The sequence below is a fragment of the Hyperoodon ampullatus genome, assembly GCF_949752795.1.
Source record: "Hyperoodon ampullatus genome assembly, chromosome: 8".
Taxonomy (NCBI): domain Eukaryota; kingdom Metazoa; phylum Chordata; class Mammalia; order Artiodactyla; family Ziphiidae; genus Hyperoodon; species Hyperoodon ampullatus.
This window is the reverse complement of record NC_136921.1, coordinates 39,555,188-39,570,117: the sequence shown is the minus strand read 5'-3', so window position 1 is coordinate 39,570,117 and position 14,930 is coordinate 39,555,188. Positions and strand designations below refer to the sequence as shown.

Sequence of the window (14,930 nt, the reverse complement as noted above, 5' to 3'; positions counted from 1 at the left end):
CCTACCTAATACCTAATTTATATTCAATAATTATTTCTGGAGGGAAAGTAAGGACTGAGAGAAAGTCTAATCAATCAGAAGTTATAGTAACAGAATTCCATGTAGGAAAGACTTCTATGGTAGTGGCAGAATTCTTCATTACCACCCTTTCCTGACAAGATTATAAATACAAGTGGAAAACAAATTTATTCTCATAGGCCATCTAACAATTCATAAAGTAGAAGCCTACTGGGCTAACCAGTATGAGAGCCAAAGATTTGACTAAAAAGAAAGTAACCTGGGAAGATCCTCAATGTTCTTCATATACATCAGGGATCGATTAAGGGTTGCCTCCCCTCAACAAATTTCCTAAAAACACTTCCAGTATTCCTACATAGCCCATCTTTGGGAGCACAGTGAGTGATTACACGGCTAAGCATCTTCATGACAATGGCCATGGAATTAATAGGGTTAACCTAAAATACCCAGATCATAGATTAACATGGTTAATCCTAGGCTGAAATAGTAGACATCCTAGAAGAGAAAGCATACAAGGCATTATGTAGCCAGAATGTTCCCTGCTTTGTTTTGCTGCACAGCATATCAGAGAAGAGAATGTAGTTGGGCATATTTTAGAATAAAATATATACCATAGTCAGTAGCATGTGCCAAATCTAAAGAAAAATTTTCATCTTAAAATGTTATTCTAGTACAGGCTCAAGATAAAATGATTACAGAAGATCTCAGAGCACAAACATTTCAATAGCACATTTGCAATAATTTAACATTACTGCAAATGTACATAACTTCAACTAAATTATGAAAACCTGGGAACCTAGTCATCCTTTCAGAACATGCTCCATTTTTAAACTTCTGAGCATGTGAAAGATAATCATATATCCAAATTTTTCTAAACAATCACACAGTTGACTTGGAAACAGAAAAGTACTGGGGGGGAAAACCTCTATATTTAAGCACAATATGAAATACAAGAAGCAAAACACTTCACTGAACCTCAATAAAAAGTATATTCACATCAAATATATGCTTCGATTTCTAAAATAAGATGATTAATGAGGGCATTTATATATATTTCACTTTGAACTTACTTTGCCATATCTCTAGCCAATTGCATAAATCGTTCTCCATCAGACGGAGACAAAAGGTTTAAAATACGCCTATAACCATCCATTGCCATTTTGTGATCTCCCATCTGTTCATAAAGGCTTGATCGCTCCCACAGATAACGGACATTAGTAGGTTCATATTTAAGTGCTAAAAAGAAAAAAAGGAATATAAATAATAGATTTATCATAAAAAGGGATTCATGGTGCCTGGGTGTGACCCACCTTCTTTTCAGAAAATCTATTAAACACTCTAAACTAATTCTCCAAAACAACCAAGTGGGTTATTCTGGAATAAATCTACCTTCACAGGAACTCTAGACTAGGCTTGATCTAAGACCAAATAGAACCTGAAATCTCCATATTAATCTCCATTTGGTCACCGAAGTCTAATATTAACCCTCAAGGAACAGCTTAGAACCAACACTGATCTTGGTGGGAAACTGAAGGTCCTGTTCTTCAACCAACTTTTGTGCAGTATTAGCTCACAATATAAAGAAAGTCACTGATAAACATGAAAATACAGGGAGCCCAAATACTTACCTCTGGTATAACAGAATATAAGGAAAAAATATATTTCAGCTAACATCACCCCAGAAGAGCAAGTACATTGATCAAAAAACCTATTATATAACGTTTTATCAAAGAAAACGAGAAAAACACTTTTATTACCTTTTGTGTAGCAAAAAATAGCCTGCTTAATATTGTCTTGTTCCAGGGACATTTCTGCCAATCTAACCCATTCTTCAGTGTCACTGGGATTTAAATGTGCAGCAATCAACTCAAACTGCAGTGATTTCTCCATGTCACCTTGGTCCTCATATATCATAGCAAGAGTAGAAAATGGCTCATAAGCCAAAGGAGCTATAATGAATATAAAAAGAAAATTCCATTGGTTGAGGGAAGAGGCTTGAGCTGACGTCAATTCCATGTTTCACACTATGGATCCTTTCTCTAATATTTAAACTTTTTAAATAACTTGAGCAGAATTATACAAACCACTTAATGGAATTTAGAATAAACAGTAGAGGGGATTCCCTGGTGGCGCAGTGGTTAAGAATCCACCTGCCGGGCTTCCCTGGTGGTGCAGTGGTTGAGAGTCCGCCTGCCGATGCAGGGGACACGGGTTTGTGCCCCGGTCTGGGAAAATCCCACATGCTGCGGAGTGGCTGGGCCCATGAGCCATGGCCGCTGAGCCTGTGCGTCCGGAGCCTGTGCTCCGCAACGGGAGAGGCCACAACAGTGAGAAGCATGCGTACCGCAGGAAAAAAAAAAAAAAAAAAAAAAAGAATCCACCTGCCAATGCAGGGGACACGGGTTCAAGTCCTGGTCTGGGAAGATCCCACATGCTGCAGAGCAACTAAGCCTGTGCGCCACAACTACTGAGCCTGTGCTCTAGAGCCCGCAAGCCACAACTACTGAGCCCGTGAGCCACAACTACGGAAGCCCGTGCGCCTAGAGCCCATGCTCCGCAACAAGAGAAGCCACCACAATGAGAAGCCTGCACACCGCAACACTTGCCACAACTAGAGAAAGCCCGCATACAGCAACGAAGACCCAATGCAGCCAAAAATAAATAAATAAAATAAATTTATTTATAAAAAAGAATAAACAGATTATATTTACTTTAGTATATTTTCACATTTTTAAAATATTCTTTTCTGTAAGCAAAGTGTAATTTCATGAAAAACCCTACTCTCTACCATGCCCCCTTCAAGAAAATCCCCCTTTGCTAAGGTTAAACAGGGCTCACTAACTCAGCAAGTTCATCCTAGTAAGCATCAGCCACATCAGTGGGGTTAGATCTTCATGATCCGGCTTCCACACCTAGGAGTATGGGATTAATGGACGGAAGATACGTAAGTAGCACCTAAATCCAGATTATCAAAGTGAAAGGTTAATCCACATTTCTGAAATAATGTTTTTGAATTGAGGTTCTAAGATCACAAGGGATTAAAATCAAAGGTAATTGTCAAAATAAACAATTATAAACAAATAAAGGAACAGGTAATACTGAAAGTAGTAACCAAACAAAATATCCTAAAGGAAAAAATTCTATTAATCTTATTTCTGATGGGGTAAAAGAGGAAAAGCAGCGACCTCAAATTACTCTAATGAATGATCCAGGAATCTTACAAGATTTCTAAAAGGACCCTAGACTAAATGAAAGGAAATGCCAAAATATTGAAAAGATAAGTTGAAAGTTCACTCTAGTACAACTATCCCTGCCACTATGCAGGGCATCATTTGGCAACACATCAGGAGAGCAAAAATAATAAATATAAGTGATTAGTCAAAAAGTGACTTCTGAAGATATCCTTCAGTATGCCTGAGGTTTGCAGTTTAATGGAAAGATGACAAGTATATACTGCATCTTTTATCAAAAAGTAGATTAAAATAACACTGTCTGATTTGGAAAATAGAAGAAAAAAGAATACTCTTCAAAAGTGGTTTTAAAATAATCTGTTTGCCATATTTTAAAAAGACTAATACTATAAAAGCCTAAAACTCCTAAAATGAAACATTCAAAAACACACAAATTTTTAAAAAGCCTGTAAGAGTTCAATAAATATTAATGATATTTCATTGAATCATACTCTGCGATTTTCATTTTCTTGGCAATGACTCCTATTCAATGTGAAAAGTGGTAAATCACTGTTATCACAATCACCTCCAAGCTTCTGAATATATTTTCCAAATAGCACAGTGAGGTGCTCCTCCATTTATTTTAAAAGTCAGACTATTAGGGCTTCCCTGGTGGTGCAGTGGTTTAGAAACCACCTGCTAAAAAAAAAAGAATCCACCTGCTAATGCAGGGGACACGGGTTCAAGCGGAGCAACTAAGCCCACACGCCACAACTACTGAAGCCCACACACCACAACTAAAGTCCACACGCCCTAGAGCCCACGCTCTGCAACAAGAGAAGCCACCGTAATGAGAAGCCTGCACACCGCTACAAAGAGTAGCCCCCGCTCGCTGCAACTAGAGAAAGCCCGCGCACAGCAACGAAGACCCAATGAAGCCAAAAATAAATAATAAATACACTTATTAAAAAAAAAAGTCAGACTATTAAACTGCTATCGTCAATAATCCCCACATTAAACACCTTGTCTTATGATTTCCATGCACATCAATATCGCCTCTTCACGTTCTCCTCGAGCAAAGCGAATGTTGGCTTCACCCATGAGACCTCTCAGAGCTCTGGGAAGTTTACTCCGAGGCCTTTTCTCCTGTACAGAACAAAAATGACATTTAGATTCAAACAAAAAACAAATCCAACAAAACTTTCCTAAAGTAGCAAGTTCAAATCACAGTAAAATATTTAAAGAAAGCAAAAATCAAACTGGTCAGGCATTACTAAATTACTAATTAGAACAAATGTGGAACTGGATGCTGTAAAATGGATTTATATGTCAGGAGATTTATGACACAATCTACTGAAGATTCACCTTTCAAATTTATCTATTCAGAATGAACTTGGTTAAAAAATATCGAGTTACAATATGGACCTTTTAATAGCAAAACTACAGTACATTTTGCGACATGCAATAATTAAAGTTTTACATTTAAAAATCTCTAAAATGAAACATAAGAAACCAGTAACAGTAGTTGTCTCACAGTATTTCCTTTCTTACAGTTTGAATTCTTTCCGAATATATGTATAATTTAAAGATTCTTTTTCAATTTCTATGTCACATTTTTACATTCCATTTATAAATACGAAAATAAGAAACACTTTACTTTCATCATTTTCTTGGTTTCACGATTGAGAACCATCTCTAATACAAACACGTCGCCTGCAGTGGGTTGCTCAGGTGTCTCCTCCTCCTCGTCCTCCTCCTCGTCCTCCTCCTCATCATCATCTTCATTCTCTCCAAGCATGGAAGCAAAGACCTTGTGAACTGACTTACTGACTCCATCTGATGTTTCCCCTAAAGACAAAGACATTGAGGTTGAAAAAGAAAAAAAAAGAAAGCTTTAGCATACTCACTAGTTGAAAGAAAAAACAAACAGTATTTTCTGGAATATAAATTTCTACCCCAGCAATACCAAACTTGAAAGAAAAACACAGACAAATGAACACTCCCAAAAAACAATCCAAAGAGGAAAGCTGCCACAAAGCCATGTATTTTACTCTGTAGGAATTGCTGACTCATCCTTTAGGCCTTATCCAGACATACAGGCAAAATTAGTGGGAAATCAGAAGCACACACAGTAACTGTTACAAGCAGAGAGGAAAAAAAAATAAAAGAATTGTAGGACGTAGACCTAAGAACTAAACAAGTCTGGTGGTACATAACTAGGAGGTATAGAACAGTGGTTTAAGGTGGTACATAACCAGGGGGTGTAGCACAGTAGTTTAAGGTGATACATAGCCAGTGGGTATAGCACAGTGGTTTAAGGTGAGGTCTCTAAAGCCAAGCTGTCTGGTTTCAAACTTCATCTCCATCTATCACCAGCTGTGTTACCTTGGGCAAATTACTGAAGCTCTCTGTACCTCAGTTTGCTCATTTGTAAAAGGGGTCAATAATGTCTGCCTTATAGGGTAACTCTGAGGATGAGATGAGTCTTTATATATATGTACTTAGAAAAATGCCCAGCATATAGTAAGAGCTTAATAAATGCTATTATTAAAATACTATTATTATTTCAGGAACAAAATAACATGACATATTTCATCTGTATCTGAGGATATCACTACAGTGAAATGATTTTTCTAAGTTCATAATGATTTTTTTTTTAATAAATGTATGTATTTATTTATTTATTTTTGGCTGCATTGGGTCTTCATTGCTGCACGCAGGCTTTCTTTAGTTGCATCGAATGGGGGCTACTCTTCGTTGTGGTGTGAAGTCTTCTCATTGTGGTGGATTCTCTTGTTGCGGAGCATGGGCTCTAGGTAAACGGGCTTCAGTAGTAGTGGCACGCAGGCTCAGCAGTTGTGGCACACGGGCTCTAGAGCACAGGCTCAGTAGTTGTGGTGCACGGGCCTAACTGCTCCACAGCATGTGGGATCTTCCCGGACCAGGGCTCAAACCCGTGTCCCCTGCATTGGCAGGCAGATTCCCAACCACTGCGCCACCAGGGAAGCCCTCATAATGATTATCTTGAATGATCAAGAAAAGTTAAGCTGAGAAGCCAATTTTCTGTTAAAGCAGAGACAAGTAGCATATTTTAGAAAAGCTACAACAGTTAAAAATTTAAATATATATATATTCAAAAATCCTTAAGCTTATTCACTTATGTGAAATACCTCAAACCCCAAAGATGCTGGATAAATGAGATAGTCAATACACTTAAGGAAGAAGAGAATGAAAAAAACCCACATGTTCTGAGCAACAAATAGTAATTACTATTATGAAGTCATAACGATCATCTTCAAGAATTCTAAACACCCAAAATAAATATGAAAAAAGGTGTAAAATAAATCAATAAAATTTATTACAGTACAGAAAAAAAAAGAGAAGTCATATGATCATCTTGATACAGAGAAGCATTTTTTTTTTCTTTTTTGGCCACGCTGCATGGCTTGTGGGATCTTAGTTCCCCAGCCAGGGATCATACCTGGGCCCTGGCAGTGAAAGTGCCTAGTCCTAACCACTGGACTGCCAAGGAATTCCCCCAGAGAAGCATTTGATAAAATCCAACACCTATTTCTAACAAAAATTTTAAGTCAACTAGAAATGGAAGGGAATACCTTCAGTTTAATAAACAGTACCTACAGAAAATTTTCCACAAACAGAGTTAACGGTTAATTATTCAAAGTCATCAGGAATGAGACAAGTACGCCTACTATCACCGCTCCTTTCAATATTTTACTGGATGTCCTGGAGGTCCTAGCTAAGTAATAAGGGAAGAGGAATAAAAGACATAAAGATTAAGGAAGAAATAAAACCGTCATTCACAGATGACATGATTATATACATAGAATATCCAAAACAATCTTTGCATAAAAACTGCCAGAATTCATGAATTAGCAAGGTTCCTGGATACAAAGTCAATATACAAAAATTAACTGCAATTTTTATATCAGCAACAATTAACTGAAAATGAAATTAAAAGAAGTCCCTATTTGCCTGGTGCTCAAGAATAAGAATTTTGCAATGGAATCGCCAATGTATAGGAGGAAAAAGACAATGACTCTAGTGGCCATATATTCCAATTAGTAGACTTTACCTGTTCAAAACTGACCCCTTCCTCTGCTCTGAATACATGTTCACAGTTACCAAAGGTCTTGGTAAAGTTCTGGGACAATACTTTCCTGGGAAATTGGGAGTTTAATATCTTAAAAGGACTGATGGGATTATTTGAGCTGAGGCTAGTATGCCTGACTGCTCATGGGGAGCTAGAACGGGATTCAACTAACCACCTTTTTTTAGGGAGGGCCTAATGGCCACCTCTCAGGGGCAGCTTTAGATAAGAAAACGGGCAGGCACCCCATGGTGTCTGGTACTACAGTTGCACCTCAAAGATGTGATGATGGAAGAGCAGCTCCTCCTCTGAGCAGATAAGGAACGACTCACAGGTGTTAGAACAATTTCAGCCCCATTTTTCACCGCACTTGCCTGGCAAGGTAAGAAACTATAACCCCAATTTTCTCTCCTCTTTACCCTTTCTTCCCCACTTGGTCCAAGGAAGCAGGAACAAAGCCTGTTCATTTTCTGTCCACCCTACTAGTGTTTTCTCTGTGTAAAGTCTTATTTGTTTGGAGGGAAAAGAACCAGCCTCTATTTCTACCCACTAGGACTAGAAAGTTTAATTAAGTTCTCAATCAGACCTTACACCCAAAGCTAAAGTCTAACTGATAGTTCAGTATCCCAGGTTACTTGACATGGGTAAATGGATACCATGAACTATCATCAGTATTCTGATCACTAAAAAGGTGCATCAATCACCAGAAATTAATAAATTTGCATAATAATTCATCACTTAGGCTCTCATGAGTTTAATTAGTCTGGGTGCAGCAACCAAATATAATATCTGGTCATGCAGAGCTGAGGACTGGATCCTGGAATGAGGCAACATACCAAGATACCTCTTGTGTGTGTAAGGTCCCATATGGAGCCAACTGGCCTTCCACTCTGACATTTCTATCTTATCTCCCATAATTTAAAAAGTGGTTTGGAAGCCACTTTATATAGAAGTATAATTCATTACAATTTGGGGGAGTATAGTCTAGAAGAATTAGTAATCAAGTGAGAGGGTCAATTTAAAGAATAATGACTCTAAATGGCTCCCAAACAAACGCTGATGTCGATCTGAAACACTTCTCCACAAACATAACCCACTAAACTAACCATCATCATAATCAATAATTCAACAAATATTTATTGAGCACCTCTTACACACCAAGTACTATGCTCCTAATAAGCCAGGTATCAATGACAGAATACCACTGCAGGAAAAAATAATAACGCTTTCACTAAACTATTAGGTACCCTTAACATTTAATGCATTTAAGGTAGGGATCTTAACATACCTTCATTGACATCTTTGTCCTGAGATTTGGTAGAGTCAATTCCTGATGATGATGGAACTGCAGAGTCATTTGGATTTTCTTCAGGTGATGACTTGCCTTTTTCCTGAAGACTCTGTGATTGAAAATTAATTAATGATTCCAAAAACAAGGGCACATTTAGCGCTCCCCAGTTGAGAATACAGCATCTGCCTCATTCTCTATCACTTGAGCTCTGAACACATACATACTATGTGGCATCTAAATTTGAATATTGCCAAAGCATTTCATAGTACTTAGGTCTCATCCTTCAGGCTGAATTAGTCGTTTGTAAAAAATAATTTTTAAAACCCTGATGATTTCATTAATCTACACATTGTATCCTCGCTTTTTAAATGAAAAGAAATGGGGCGCTATTAGTTGCATGATTTAGGAAGGAATCCAACAGCTAATCTCAAAAGGTGTAATTACTTTTATTTTCCCTCGGACTTCAAGTGAGAAGACATGGAAAGTTCATGTATTTCCTCATAAGTATAAAAAAAATATGTACCAGAGATTTTGTTATCAGACAAGAAAATTCACTCTTTTCTGTGGAAGATTACACCACACCATTGGGAGACTCCTCAAAAATGGAAGCTCAAATCACTCCGTCCAGAAACAGAGACAATGAGGCCTAAAGAAGAGAGGTGAGTTGTGCAAGAAGACAGTGGCAAAGCTTGGACTAGAACCAGATACTGACTCCAAACTCTACTCCCCACGCCCCCCCCCCCCCATTTAATCTACCAGCGTTATGCTACCCTCAAATAAAAAATGCACTATTTGGCAACAGAAAAAAAGACAAGTGGTAACCGAGACAAAAGCTTTTTGGTGTGTGAAATGTTTTGAAGAGGAGCTTAGAACACGGACGAGGTGAGAACCCGAGTTTCGGTAATAAGGGGAAGAAACTGCTGGAAGTACCCGGCCCGCCCCATCACAGCGAATGGGGTTACTGGGTCCCCCACAATCTCTCTTAAGTGTTTTAGGGCGACAAGACAGTGGGGAGCATCCTGGCCCATTATCTCCTCACTTTCTTCTCACGGGTTTTTCTCTCTTCTCTCCGCCTTTCGAACTCCTCAAAGGAGATCTTCCCTTCCAGATAGTCGATGAGCTCCGGGCTGAACCCCGACATGTCTGCGGAGTTCTGATGTGCAGTTCCAGGAACCGAGACAGATAAACGGAAGAGCAGAAGCTCCCAGACGCTACCCGCACGCCGAGGCGGTAAAAACAAGGACCCGTAGTCCTTCCGGCAAACCTGCCCGGCCTGCGCCGCAACCGCGGCGCTCGGGTTCCGCAAGAACTTCTGGCCCCGCCTCTTCCTGGCGGCGTGGGCGTGGGCAGGACCCGGACTGGACCGCGGCTGGACCCTCTTGGCGACCGGGTCGCCGCGCTTGCCGCTGGGCTCAGGCCTCCGGTTTAAGCTTATTAAGGAGTTGGGAAAAAAATGTGCTTCAAGAAAATGTTCCTTTATCTACATCATTTCCCGCAATTCTCCATTAAAATTCTGACTCTCAATCCATTTATTTTTTGAATGTTTGTTTTTTAAATTAATTTAATCTTTGGTGTAGTGATTTTTTTTCTTAATTTAACCATTTGCTCTGCCACGTGCACGTTCCACTTTCCAGTTCTGCCCTGCCACAGAAAGCTAAAGACCTCCCACAATTTATGGTTTAACTCTCATCTCCTCCAATCAATGGCACCATCAGTTTTCCCCTCTTCCACAAACCCTCAAGCTGTCCCCTTCCTCAGACTCCTTCTCAGTCTGTAAATAGGTCATCTAGACTTCACGTCCCACCTCTAATTCTCACCCAAATTTTCTTCTTTTCTTAACAGTTAAACTTTTAGAGAGAATCAAATATTTGCTATGATTAGCATATACTATTGCCCATTTACTATACAGGCCGTGTACTGTCTTATGCATATTACATTCATATCTCAAAATAATCCTTTTGGATTGTATTTATTTTATGTTATTCCTAATGCCAGCGTTCTGAATCTAATACATAGTAGAGCAAAGATTCAAACCCTTGTCTATCTGACTCCAAATCCCATACTTGGAATTAATATGATATACTGCCTCTCCTCAGTGGAACGCTTCTTCAGCTCCTACACTCTCCTGTGGTTTATATTGTACTTTGTTTTATAACTATTTCTCTGCTGTCCTCTTCTAAAGACACTAGCTAGCTGTCAACATCTTGAGAACAGCACTGCCTGATACATCTTTGTGAACTTTCCTCTGTAGGCTAGTAATCTATGCTCAAAACACATTTATGAATTCAACTGGATGGAACTGAAAGTGCCTTGGGAATGGGCAAGGGATAAGAGGTACGGAATGCAGCTCAATACGAAGCTGAGGTTAGGGACAAGTTACAGGGAGCCTATCACCTGGCTTGGTCATTGGTGCCTCTTTATGACAATCCAAATGAGGAAAAGCAACAGTTGGATGGGAGAATGAGGGGCCAGGACCTGTAAGAGGGGAACTTGCAGGTGAGAGAAAAAATCTCCAGCTGGAAGTCATTCCTTTCTCATGATAAAGGATCCTCAGGGCCCTATCTGGGTATAAAATATGGGAGGCTAGGAGGGTGTGTTGGGTTAAGGTAATCCACAGAAATCCCTAATAGGTAAATTCCCCCCTGAATTTCTCCAGGCTGTCAGGGAACTGCATTTGAGAGGAAGTCGAGTCTCTAGTCCTAACTCTCCTAGGGTAAAAGAAGGAAATCAAAAGGAGCAAATCTGGTCACCTGGTAAGGAGAATGTTCTCCTAAGACCCAGATGGCTTAGACTAGCTTGTTTTGTTATTGGCTACCTGGAATATGGGAATAACAATTGTGATGATATAGATTCACATTGCAGAGATTTGCAGCAGGGAGCAAGGGGTGGGAGAAGAGTTTTTCTGCTGTGGAACACCTTGATCATGTGACAGTTGTTTTTGTTTTGTTTTGTTTTGTTTTTTTACAGGTCAGAATGTAGCAACAGGTCTTGAAATTGGAATCTTTCTGCTTTTCTTTTCTCCGCTTCGTTGTAAGTGATGTGTCCCCTGGTGAGTCAGAGGCATCCACATTACCTTGAGATGAAGTGGAATTGTTATAGCAGTAATGAAAATAGCAAGAAGAAACTTTTCAGACTTTCAGACTGATTTCTGAGAATCAAAATGGAATGTCTGAAGAAAGCAGAACATTGAATTTATACCATGACGAGAGCATGAAGAGTACACAGGGAGGTAATGACTCCCTCCTTTCTCAAGGGGAAGAGCCAGGATGGGGTATGACACTTTTGGGGAGACAATTTTCCCATGGTTCTCTCACTTTTCTGCAAAAACTTGTGACTGCTTTCACTCTGGACTATCTTTTCAAGGATGTCTGGAGAACAAACAGCCTTGAAAGATAGAGATATTGTCTCCCTCTGGGACAGAGGGCAGATTTGTTTTCTGACCAGTATGATAATGTTTCCCTCTGGGGCAAAGGTTGGGCATGTTTGGGCATGTTTGGGCATGTAGCCCCCTTGTAAGAGTGGGGATTTCCTAAGTTTGGGGTTCCTCAGCTGTGGCACAAACCAACTAGTGTCCAGTAAACACCTGGACTCACCTCCACATGGCCCCCACGATACTTGGGGGACAAGAAGAACAGGAATGTAAAACGCATGCTGCCTGCTGAGCCATGAATAATAAAGTCCATTGCCTTAGACCCACTGGTCTCAGGGCCCACCAGGATCTGTGAAATTGTAGCAGCCAGTGTGTTGCTTGCAAATTGGGTAAAATCTCACACCCTTAATAGTTCTTGACCACACTAGACCCGGGATAGGGGACAATAGGCCATGTCCTAGGGATGGGGAATGGGATGCTCATCAAAGAGGAGCAGAGTCAGTGTTGAGAGACTGTCAAGGACCTATGTAGAGAAGGACCACAGACCCCTCGGGAGCCTAGGTCACCTGCAGAACACTTATTTTCATTGCAGGAAACACTACACTTCTGCTGTTTTCCTAACGACAGTTCTCGGCCAAGAACAAAATCACTTCCCCAGTGGCCTTTTAGAAATGTGAATAGGGAGGTTTTGGTGGTCAAAATAATAGCGCAGGGGTGGGGAAATCACTAATATACCACTATACATTGTCTGGGGACCTGGTGTGCTAAATGGTCACCACGAAGAATTGTCCTTCCCCAACTGACAATACCATCACTGATAAGAAACTCTAGTCTAGTGGAGTGTAGGCCTCCCATCAACAGCTACCTGCCAGTTGTGAGGAATTTTCCAGCAGAAGGATGCATGTCCTGCGCTGAGACTTTGCAAGCTCATAGCTAAAAGTCCCCTGTGGATGCCCTTCCTTTTCAGAGGCCTTAAAACTAATAAACATTCCCTTTGTGGAGGTCTTGACAACCAGAGCAGGAGTGGGGAAAGGGAAAGGGAAAGCCAGTCACTGGTACTTGAGTGGAACTGGACAGGGGTGAAGCACTCCCTACCACTCTACCATTTATCTGAACAGGCTTATTTTTATGAGGAATAGCTCATCAATAATTATTTATAGGACTTCCCTGGTGGCGCAGTGGTTAAGAATCTGCCTGCCAATGCAGGGGACATGGGTTTGAGCCCTGGTCTGGGAAGATCCCACATGCCACAGAACAACTAAGCCCGTGCGCCACAACTACTGAGCCTGCGCTCTAGAGCCCGCGAGCCACAACTACTGAGCCTGCGTGCCACAACTACTGAAGCCCACACACCTAGAGCCTGTGCTTCGCAACGAGAAGCCACTGCAATGAGAAGCCCGTGCACCGCAACTAGAGAAAGCCCACATACAGCAACGAAGACCCAATGCAGCCAAACCTAAAATATAATTATAAATAATAATAACATATCTTTTAAATGGTAAAACAAAAAAGTCTGGCATTAACTAGAAGCAGCTTCCATTACTGTGTGACTAATAGCAAAATAACACATATTTATGTCAATTCAGCAAGTATTTATTGAGTGCTTGCTACATGCAAGGCATTGTACTAGGTGCTGGAGAAATAAAAATGGCTTAGATATGATCTTGGCTCACAATATCTCACAACCCTCCAGGGAAAACACTTATACAACTAATTATAATAGAACATATTGAACCAGATATAGAATCTGTTCTTGCATAAATATTTTATTCTTGATATTCAATATCAATCATCCACAAAAAAGCCACAGAAAACTATTTTGGAATGTACAGACTAGTGTTTTTAGGATTACAGTGTTTCCTTCTAGTACAGTGTTCCTTTTGCAGAAATCAGAGAAAATGATGCAGCTCTTCATAAAGAAAAGTAGCTATTTCAGATGAGAATATGAGAATCAGAATGATTCAGCCTCAGTTAGGGAGGGGTGGGTGGAGGAAGAGGGTTGGTTATGAAAGAAGGGAAATCCACCTGTTTCTCCTCTCCCTTCCTGAGGTTGTGTGTGGAAGAGCCAGAGGTGAGGCATGGCTAGGATAACTGGTGTAGCACACTGTCCACCTCTGAACATCGTGGCAGAGAACATCTCCCAGAGGCCCAAGAGACTCCTAAAATCCCACTTTTCTTTACCTTCCATTTCAACTTAATTGTGGATATTCATCACTTACTCTCCCTTGATATGTAACTGTGAGGTCTTTCAATAGCATATGCTGACCATGGGAATGCATCTTCCTTTTAGGAAGAAGATAAATTTAAAACCCAAATTCCTGTTACATATAATGAACTAAAGTAAAAATGAGCAATGTCCCTTTCAAATAAAAACAGATTGATAAAAGGTAAGAAACATAGAAGACAAGCTTAAAGGAAACATAATTTAGAAGATCATTTCTTTTGACTTTATGGTATTTCTGTAATCCTTGCAATATATGCCGTGCTCTATACTGGTATCTATGGTTATTGACTGGGGAAAAAACCCATGGACATAAGCCACATATGTCCCCATGTAGAATAAAATGTAGAATAAAATCATTACAAATTTTAAAAAATGGAGGGAAAAAACACACAAAAGTTTAGCCATGACCATGAATCAATTTTTCTAATGAGAAGCTTCATCTGTAGTTTTAAAACCACCAGACATCTGAAAGAAAACATTATAACGAAGTGGAAAATGAAGATTATACGATTAACACAAAGACCCAAAGATCAATATAGTTTAGTGAAAACTCTTTTTGTCTTCATTTCCTAATGAGAATTGTTAGGAAAGGAGAGCTTGTATTTATGAAATATTCTCCAAATCAGAAACTTTGCTTCTTTTGCAAAGTTGAATAATTATTATATTACAATATCACTAACTGGGTGCTTTCTCTTTTTTCCTGCCCTTAAACATTTCCTTGTTTCATGCTCACACGAAAGTATGTATTT

The 14,930-nt window shown here is 39.8% G+C and overlaps 1 protein-coding gene across 1 annotated transcript in view; it reads right to left on the bottom strand.

Moving 5' to 3' along the window:
- Window positions 1–9,728, bottom strand: part of GTF3C3 (general transcription factor IIIC subunit 3) — a gene marked incomplete at both ends in the record, with an annotated part of 29,089 nt that extends 19,361 nt beyond the window's left edge. The window contains 6 exons of the mRNA XM_079709774.1: window positions 1,089–1,254; window positions 1,776–1,967; window positions 4,211–4,334; window positions 4,846–5,036; window positions 8,585–8,696; window positions 9,627–9,728. Of these exons, the coding sequence (XP_079565900.1) occupies window positions 1,089–1,254; window positions 1,776–1,967; window positions 4,211–4,334; window positions 4,846–5,036; window positions 8,585–8,696; window positions 9,627–9,728 (887 nt within the window). The remainder of the gene's footprint in view (window positions 1–1,088; window positions 1,255–1,775; window positions 1,968–4,210; window positions 4,335–4,845; window positions 5,037–8,584; window positions 8,697–9,626) is intronic.
- Window positions 9,729–14,930: the final 5,202 nt, after the last annotated feature.